The 9,915-nt window shown below is 38.8% G+C and overlaps 1 protein-coding gene across 1 annotated transcript in view; it reads left to right on the top strand.

Annotated features, from left to right (window-relative positions):
• The window catches only part of LOC120090312 (nuclear pore complex protein NUP93A), a 21,443-nt gene extending 11,528 nt beyond the window's left edge, over positions 1–9,915 (top strand). The window contains exons 9-15 of the mRNA XM_039047888.1: positions 4,079–4,132; positions 4,222–4,305; positions 6,987–7,073; positions 7,153–8,055; positions 8,524–8,705; positions 9,038–9,329; positions 9,440–9,915. Coding sequence (XP_038903816.1) covers positions 4,079–4,132; positions 4,222–4,305; positions 6,987–7,073; positions 7,153–8,055; positions 8,524–8,705; positions 9,038–9,329; positions 9,440–9,517 — 1,680 coding nt within the window. The 3' untranslated portion in view covers positions 9,518–9,915. The remainder of the gene's footprint in view (positions 1–4,078; positions 4,133–4,221; positions 4,306–6,986; positions 7,074–7,152; positions 8,056–8,523; positions 8,706–9,037; positions 9,330–9,439) is intronic.

The raw sequence follows: 9,915 nt of genomic DNA, 5'->3' as shown, positions 1-9,915 counted from the left end.
TGGTGGGATTGCTCCAGCTGGCGCGCCGATTAGGCTCTCCAGTCTTAGCCGTTCCAACTGAACACCACCGATCGATCCTTCCAGCTGAACAGCAGGTGGGGTGGAAGGTCACGCCTTCCAGATCGGCGCACGCGATCGGTGCTACAACCAATCGGACCTCAGTTCGCACACAACCGTCTCAGCCTCGCACGTTCTCCAGCCGGCGCACGCGATCGATCTACAGCCGTAGGTATCTCGGCGTCGCACAGAATCGCATCTACACCAGACGGTCATGGGTCTGTTCCAGCTGCTGGGTCGGGTCAGATCGGCGCGATTTCTTCCGCTTCGCAGCAGATCGTCGAGCATTCGTCCGTTACCCACCATCACAGCCGTCTGGGAGCAGCGCCGGTCACGGGTTGCCGAACTTTGCCGCTGGTGGACTTCCGCAGTAGCTTCTTCATAGTATCATGGTGGACAGCCTCTTCCTCATGTATATCCAGTTCAGCCCTAGTTTCGAATGGGTGAGTCCATGGAAGAAAATCCCATGGTATTTAGATAGAAAAATTCCAGATTCTGAATCTCATTCGGAACTCCAACAACAATTAAGCCTCAGTCTTCAGCAACAGATGGGTTGCCCTGGGAGCCCTGATGAAATGGCCATGATTCTTCCCCCCGATGTATTCAGAAAACTCCGGACTATCAATGTTTCCCTACTCCAACTTCTAATCTTTTATCTGGAAACAATTGGGAATTCTGCAGGAATGATCACGGTAGAGAGAATTGAATGGGCAATAACTTCTTTCTTGCTCCCAAACCATTTAAAATGGTTCTGAGGGACGCCATAAGTTTTGGATATTTAACTGGGACGAGATACCACGATCAAATCCTGGGGATTCCTCAAGAGTTGTGTCTGAGAAGGGCAGAAGAATTCTTTGCTTCGCTCAATTGTTAATTAGTAGTATGGAACCACAAATCGGGAAACCCTTACTCTATTCAGCCACTGCCCGAGATATTTGGGATGCAGTCCGAAGGTTATATTCGAGGCGTCTCAAACGCATCCCGCCCTGTATTACCTTACGTAAAACAGGTTTCCGAATGCTACAACAAGGGAGCATTGGATGTAACGTCATACCTTCAGCAAGATGTCATTGTTATTGGCACAAGAAATGGATCTTATGTCGGGAGATCATCTGGACCTGCCCACAAGATGGAATTCAATACTCCGAAGATAGAAGAGGTTGACGCAGTGTGTATGATTTTCTTGCCGGGCTACACCCCAAATTTGATAACAGTTCGCAGTAAATACTTAGGCAGAACCAATTCCGTCTTCTCAATGTAGGTATGTTCACGAGTTAGATTGGAAGAAGATAGATCGAGATTGCAATGAACGGGCACCACCATGTTCCACCACTATAGAGTCAGCTGCCTTCGGGGTGAAGTCCGCTGGAGCTGTTTATGGTGACAGCCAGAATAGTAAAACACCCCTAGTTTGTGAGCATTGTAAAAACAGATGGCACACGAAGAGATCATAGTGCTTGGAAATTGCATGGTCGCCCTCACAATGTAACGTCGCCCTCCGAAATGACAAGTTCGAAATCTGGGCGTGCTCTAGTGGGTGAATCAGTTGAGGGGGCTGCACAACTCAGACACAGCTTCCAGTGGGACTAATCCTGGTGAATGGATACCGTAGGAATCGGAACAGTTGCTCAATCAGGTAACCCTCAATCCTTTAGTTTCCTTGCTGAGGGGAATGAGTTATGGATTCTAGATTCAGGAGAACCGATCAACTTGGACTGGTTCATCGGCGATTCAGTTTTCTCTCATACTATCCAAGTGTGGAAATGAGAGGATTCGAATTGCAGATGGGTTTTTTCGTTCCTGTTGCTCAGACGAAAAGGCAGACTGTCACCATTTCAAGGATTAAACTCTGGCAAAATGTCTTACATGTGCCCAAAATTTCTTACAATTTATTATCAATAAGCAAAATAACAAAAGATTTGAACTGTAGAGTTGTCTCCTCACCAGATACTGCTTTGTTTCAGGACTTGAGCTCGGGGAGGACGATTGGCACTGCCGATAATGACAGAGGCCTATATTTCCTTCTACAGATGCTTCCTCCAGAAGCTTGTTTAGGACTAGTCTTTTTATCTCGTTTGCTATATTCTGAAACAGATTATTTATTGTTTGTGCATTTTCGTCTTGGACATCTTAGTTTTTCAATATATGCGGTATTTGTTTCCTCATTTATTCCATAATGTGAATGTTTCTTCATTATCTTGTGATGTCTGTATAGTGCTAAACAACTCAGTGTCATTTGTTTCTCAGCCCTAATAAGCCTACGCCAACCTTTCCACTTCTGGTTCACAGTGATGTTTGGGTCCCTTCGAGCATCACTACCCTGTCTGGTAAACGGTGGTTTGTAACTTTCATTGATGACCATACCCACTTACATGGGTATATCTCCTTGCTGATAAGTCCGAGGTTTTATCTACCTTCAAACAGTTCTATACCACTGTATTAACACAGTTTAACACAAAGATTGCCATTCTCCGACTAGTGACAATGGTCGTGAGTTTGTCAACCATACCTTCCAGGAATTCCTAGTGTCAAAAGGGATCATCCATCAAAACTCGTGTGCATTACTCCACAACAAAATGGGGTAGCTGAACCGAAAAAATCGCCAATCGTTCATTGAAGTTCTAGCTTCTTTGAAATTCAGCGTCTCTTCCTTCGTACCGTTGTGGGGAGATGCGATTCTTACCGCAGCTGACATTAAATAATAGAATGCCTTCACGAGTTCTAAGTTTCAAACCCCTCTTTGAGTGCTTCAAAGAGTCCTATCAGTCTCGCCCGTCTTATTCTCTGAGGTCCCTTTCGTGTGTTTGGGTGTACAGCCTTTGTTCATAACTCATGTGTCAACCGGACTAAGTTTGCTCCCACGAGCTAACAAGATGTGTTTGATCGGGTATCCCCTTCATCAGCGAGGCTATAATGCTTTCATCATCTTCCAGAAAATACTATTGTCACTATGGATGTCACGTTCCTTGAAGACCAACCGTTCTTTCCCTAGTTAGTCATCTTCAGGGGAGACCACGAATATAAAGAGACTAACAATTCCATGTACTCCATACCCATTACCTAACCTTGAGCTAGTCTGGATAATTCTTGAAACCTGAGTTATTCAATCTAGTCCCAATATTTCCATGGACTGCTATCTACCTAGTCTTGAACATCATAAACTTCTGCTCCTGTTGTTCCTGTGTCCGGTTCTTCCTACTAAACAAGGTGCCTGCTGTACCACGGATAACATTTATAGGGTGAGATCTCAGAAAGGAAATTCAGGAAACCTTGGTGTTCCACTCTAGCGAAAGTGCTTCCCTAAGTGAGTCTAGAACCAGCCAAGATTCCAAGTGCCGTGTTTTCATAGGAGAGTATCTCTCTCTCCCTAAGGGCATTTTTGTCTTTTTACTATATTTGCTAAATTAGGCTTTCACATTATTCTATTTATATCTAAGGTTGGGTCTATTGTAAACAAGACATAAAAATAATAAGTTCTTTTCTACCGTGGTTTTTCTTCCCTGAATTAGGGTTTTCCACGTAAACTCCTTGTGTTGTCTTCTTTCCCTATTTTAATAAAACTATTTCATTGATGAATGAGATCTCCAAAGAGTACAAAATGAGCCCATAAACGGGATTACAAAATATTTTTCCAATTAGATACAAGAAAATTTAAATTGTAACTATTGAGAGGCTGTATTTAATTGTTCAGTATTTACTACTTGCATTTAGGTCCAAATTTTTAATGGGCTTCCATTCGATGTCAAAACTAATAGAATTGGGTAGATGGTCTCCAGATTAACTTCTCTCTCCTTCTTGTTCTTCTCCTCTCTCTCTCTCTTTTTTATTCATTCATTTATTTATTTTAAAATTTATAAGATTGGAAGGTTCCATGTTTTTCCTTTTATAAACTAAAATCCTACACTTGTTAATTTATGCTTATATAGTAGTTTTTATATTTGTACTTTTATGCTCAAAATATTATAGTTGCCATTAATTTTTACATGACTCGTATGTTGAAGTCATCTCTATTTCCTTATAGGCAGCCCTTGGTGGCGTTGTTGGAAATCTGCAAAGAGTTCGGGCCTTCCTTCGGGTTTGTTTGACACGTGTTCAAAAAATTAAAAATGGTTGAAATACTATATCTCATCATGCACTTCAGTTTTACATTCTTGTTATTTGCAGATTCGCTTGAGAGACTATGGAGTGCTAGATTTTGATGCCAATGATGCACGTAGACAGCCTCCTGTTGATACTACTTGGCAACAGGTTAATGCCTTTTTGAATTTTAGAAGTATTCACATAGATATGTTTCTCATTGAGAAAAAAGAAGTATTTACATTAATACATTTAGCAGCAAATGTGGATGTTCATTTTTTTTTTTGAACAATCACTTTTCATTGATAGGATGAAAAGAGACTTCAATCATAAAAAATACAAGAACAAAAGGAGTACAAAATCATAATAGAATGTGAAATAAACAACCAAACATAACAGAATTATGAGAGCATCATAAAAATATTCTAGTTGAGACAAATATCCCGAATAGCATTTCCGGCATAGCTTTTAGAAATAGAACACCATTAAGATGCCTTTAGACGAGAAGAACCAAACTGATCATACCAAGAAAGAGATTTTTTTTATGAAAAGCTCTTTGATTTCTTTCAAACCACAACTCAGATAACAAAATTTGTCATATGGTTCATATTTCAGTTGCATTTGCATATTATTGGGGCTAGCTCATTCTGGGGTTGGTTCTTTTGTATGCCCCTTGTATTCTATATTCTTTCATTTTATCCTAATGAAAGCTTAGTTTTAATAAAGAAATGCTAATCTAAATAAGACCTACTTTTGCCTTATTCTTGAGAAGAAAGAAGCCAAAATGTCCATGAGTTTTTCCCTATCAAGATTTTGGAAAGTGTCCTATCAAAAAGATTTGAAGTTACTCTCCCATACACCATCTTTGAGTTCCAAACAACTTTTGTTGAAGGAAGACAAATTTGGATAGTTCTCTTATTGCAAATGAAATTGATGGCTGAATTTCTTCGAGCTTACCTATGGTCTCATGGCTTGAACAGAACTACAATGGCTCCTTCTATTACTTATCTCTACATTGATGTAAATTGATCTCCTCCTTTTGTAATTATAGTTTATTTAATCATATGACCAATTGGAGGATTTTTTTCGTAATCCATTGGCAAACATTTTTCATGTGTTTGGTGGGCCAAAACACATGAAAATTGTTTTTGGAAATTGGAACATGTTTAAATTTTTAACCCAAAATCTCTAAACACCTGTTGTTTTCAGATTCATAATCCTAAAATTAGGAAAGACAGGATGCCATTTTGAAGGACGGTAGTTTCCATAAAAAAGTTTGAACATAAACATCGTTTCCTTCTCTCTTCTGTTTCTCAGCTTTCTTCCCTCATATGTTGCCATCCCTCTTCCCTTTACATTCTTACATTTTTTACGTCTCCTTCATCTATGGAATGCTTCTATCTTTGAATAAATAATTGAAGCTGGGAAAAGATTAGCATCAACTTCTAGAGTATTTTTTAAGTTATATTTGTCAATGATTTTATCCTATTTTATTGGCCGGAAGAGGAAGAGAGAACTAGGGTGGGGGAGAAAGGGGTTATCGTCTCTCTTGTTTTTTTCCCTCCTTTAATTTGAACTATTAAAATGAGAAGAGGGGGGGTGTTGACAAATGGTAGAAGGGGTAGAACTACTGCTGCTGTTGAGCTGTGAAAACTTGGGAATAAATAAATATTATTTTCCCTTTTTCAACCATTCTTAAATTTAATGCATTAAGTTTCCAGTGAATACATTACCAAACACAGAATTATTAAATTCTGAAATTGATATTTCATTTTTGAATTTATTACCAAACATCATCTTAACCAAACTTTTGAAACCCACACTCAATTATTATGGACCAATGCTGTCAGAGCTCTACTTGCTGAAATTTGGTTTGAAAGAAACCAAAGGGTGTTCCATATTCTGCCCGTTTACTAATAGATTTTGCCCATTTACCAAGAGATTTTGGAACCACATCCTTCATGCTTTCAATTGGTATGTGGTCTTTCCAATGGATATTACTCAATTCCTCTCCCTAGTGATTGAGGATTATCCATTCAAGGGTAGAAAGGGTCTCCTTTGGAAAAAGTTCATTAGAGCCTTTTTGTGGTCAGTATGGCTCGAACGGAATAGCCATCTCTTCAACGACGAAGCACAACACTACAGAAGTTTTTTGGATCATGTGCTTAACACTGTGATATCTTGGTGTAAATTGTCTAGACTTTTCCATTCTTATAGCTTTGATTCTCTTTTGACCAACTGGAGATGTCTTCTGTAACTCCATTGGTTTGGGGCTTCTTTCCCCTTCTCTTTTGTAATTTCATACATCAATAAATTGTCTCTTATCTGAAAAGGAAAAAAAAGGAAAAAGAAAGCAAAGAGTGTTCCATGAGAAATCTATTCAATGGTTGGATCGTTTTGAAGCTGCAAGGATCAATGCCTCATCTTGGTTTCTCTTTCTAAGCTTTTTGTGAACTTTTCTATCTGATATATTTATTTGAATAGGGAAGCATATATCATTTCTACCTAGTCATCGTTTTCAGGATGGTTATCTTATGGCTTTTAGCATTTCTATGTCTTCTTTTGAATATTTTATTTACTCGTGTTTTGAGCATTAGCCTATTTTCATTATATCAAAAAAATTTATTTCATTTTAAAAAAAATTCCAAACACCATTTTTAACCCCTTTTGAAATCAAGACAAGATTCAAAATTTTAATTTATTACCAAAAAAATTAAAAGATAATGAAAGCATGGAATGCAACTGAGTTTAGTTCATTGTTTTGGATTCGTGTTTTCAGATCACCAACCAAATGCAATGGATCCTTCATTTTGCTTGAATTTTGTCCTAAGTTGTATTTTCATTTCAAACAGATTTACTTTTGCTTGAGAACTGGATATTATGACGAGGCCAGAAACATTGCGCTGTCATCTCGTGCTTCAAATCAGTTTGCCCCTCTGGTAAATTTTTTTAAATTGTTTGTAAATGTAACTCATGCCATATTCAACCTTAAGTCACTACTTTTTTTCCCCTTAACAGCTTACAGAGTGGATTAATACTGGGGGCATGGTACCAGTGGAGATAGCAAGTGTTGCAACAGAAGAATGTGAAAAGTTGTTAAGAATGGGAGATAGAATGGGCCGAGCTGCATATGATAAGAAAAAGTTGTTGTTATATGCTATTATTTCAGGTTCTCGCCGGCAAATTGACCGTTTGTTGAGAGATCTTCCAACGCTGTTCAATACGATAGAGGATTTTCTATGGTTTCAGTTGTCAGCTGTACGTAATGGCCATGGGGAATCTTCATCTATTGTTCTGAATGAAGGCTCGGTACCTTACACTTTGGATGATCTGCAGTTTTACCTCAATAAATTTGAACCGTCATATTATACAAAAAATGGAAAAGACCCCCTGGTATATCCATATGTTCTGCTTTTAAGTATCCAGTTGCTGCCTGCAGTCTTGTATTTGTCAAAGGAAACAGGAGAGGAAGGATTAAATATTGATGCTGCCCACATATCAATTGTACTTGCGGACCATGGAGTACTTTCAGAAGGAACGGGGGCTGGACAAAAAATGGGTGTGATGGATGCTTATGCTGAGGTAGCTAGCATAATCAGGCAGTATGGTTCTCTTTATTTAAGAATGGGGAATTTATCTATGGCACTGGAGTACTATGCCCAGGCTGCTGCAGCACTGGGCGGTGGAGAGTTGTCATGGTCTAGCAGGGGTAGTGTGGATCAGCAGAGGCAGAGAACTTTGATGCTGAAGCAACTTCTTACCGAGCTGTTGTTACGTGATGGAGGTATCTATCTCTTGCTTGGTGCAAGGGGTGCTGGAGAAGAAGGTGAATTACGACGATTTATGGCTGACGTGAAATCAAGGCAACAATTTCTACTTGAAGCTGCTCGACAGTGTCAGGAAGCTGGGCTTTATGACAAGGTAATAATTTGTCTTATCATACAATTCAAAATGTCTCTAAAACTTGGTGGCAGTTGCAGCGTGTCTGCAGTTCATATTCATAACTAATTTATTTAACTGATCCCAATTTTTAAAAGGTTAAAGCTTGCCACCAGGGGATTTTTCAAGGAGAAGCAATAAGGGGTAAAGCATGAGACTGGATAAAATTCCATTTCTTTTATATATTTAAATCAGTTAATGAATGGAAATTGATTTGGAACAACGATCAAGACACCAAATATCATAAAACCCTACCTACTAAGCGTTCCATAAACTTTAAAATTTTTTAAGTTTGTGTCTTTTCCTGTGATATCTGTTTCCTTATTCTTTCTTTTCTTTAATATCTATGAGAAATTGTCTTATTTATGATTGTGCCTTATCATTTGGTTGGCTTATCCTTCATTGCGTTCTTACTGGTTACCATTTTAAAATTTGCATTTTACTTTCCAGTCAATAGAGATCCACAAAAGAGTTGGGGCATTTTCCATGGCACTGGATACAATTAACAGGTGTCTCTCTGAAGCAATCTGTGCCCTGTCACGTGGTAGACTGGATGGGGAGAGCCGGACTGCTGGCCTTATTCATTCAGGCAATGACATTTTGGAAACGTACAAATATTATCCTGAAATCAGGTCATTCATTTATTTAATCGTTTGTGTACACAGCAATTTTAGTTAATGCTTTTAATTTACAAGTAATGTGTTGTAAACTTTTGAACTGTTTGAGGTCGGGTGGTACTATTCTTTTTGATTAGGCAGATCTTGATATCTTGAATCATAGAATTCATAAAAGAAGTTTTTCTCCCTTATTTGATATGCTAAAAATGTTGTGAGCCATCAAGAACATTGTTCTTCTATTGAACTTTTCCTATAGTGGTGGCTGGTGGGTTCTACAATACATTTGTAAATGTAAACTAGGGAGCGAAACTGTTGTTCGCTCGAATTGATTGGGTTGTAACATGCAGCCTTCAGGAAAGAGAATATGTCATGGAGCAACAGACCGTGTTAAGACAACTCGAGGCAGTTCTTTCAATCCACAAGTTGGCCAGATTGGGTCATCATCTTGATGCTCTAAGGGAGATTGCTCGAATTCCATTTCTTCCATTGGATCCACGAGGGCCTGATATGACTTCTGATGTGTTTCAAAGCATATCTCCTCACATTCAAGGTTGTGTCCCGGATCTTTTGAAGGTTGCACTTACATGTCTGGATAATGTGACAGATTCTGATGGATCTCTTCGTGCCTTGAGGGCCAAGGTATGCGAACAACACCCTTTAATCGTGTTTCTAATGCAACGCTGGCAAACCTCAACATTTTTTAGGTTAATCTGCTCCTGATTCTTGTTCCATTTCTTTTACTTTTGCAGATAGCGAACTTCATTGCGAATAATTTAAATAGGAATTGGCCTCGTGATTTGTATGAAAAAGTTGCTCAAACCTTGTGAAAGCATGTAGACTTCAGCATTAGAGGGGCTAGCCACGAAAATGAGAAATGCAAAGATGGAGCAATGGGAAATGTAGCATACTTTTAGGCTTGTAGCTTGTGTAGAAGTACAGAAGAAAAAGGAAAATGAAGTTTGAGGAACATTGGGAGAACGGTCTGTCGTTATGTGCAATTTTTGTTTCACCAATCGGGAAACTGATTGTAACTTCACAAGCTCATTCCCAAATGTTTCGTTTTCCTTTCATTTTCTTCCTTGCCTTCTTGTTGTGCTTGTTGGAAAAGCTAGAGCAAAAGAGATGGATTATGGTGCCAAATTTAGGGTTTATATTTGATCAGATATGCTGTGGATCTGTATGTATCTTGGAATATTAAGAAAAGGATTATTTTATTGGTGGGGTA

Source organism: Benincasa hispida, chromosome 11 (genome assembly GCF_009727055.1).
Source record: "Benincasa hispida cultivar B227 chromosome 11, ASM972705v1, whole genome shotgun sequence".
NCBI classification, from domain to species: domain Eukaryota; kingdom Viridiplantae; phylum Streptophyta; class Magnoliopsida; order Cucurbitales; family Cucurbitaceae; genus Benincasa; species Benincasa hispida.
The sequence above is the reverse complement of the archived record's forward strand: the minus strand, read 5'-3'. Positions and strand labels throughout refer to the sequence as shown.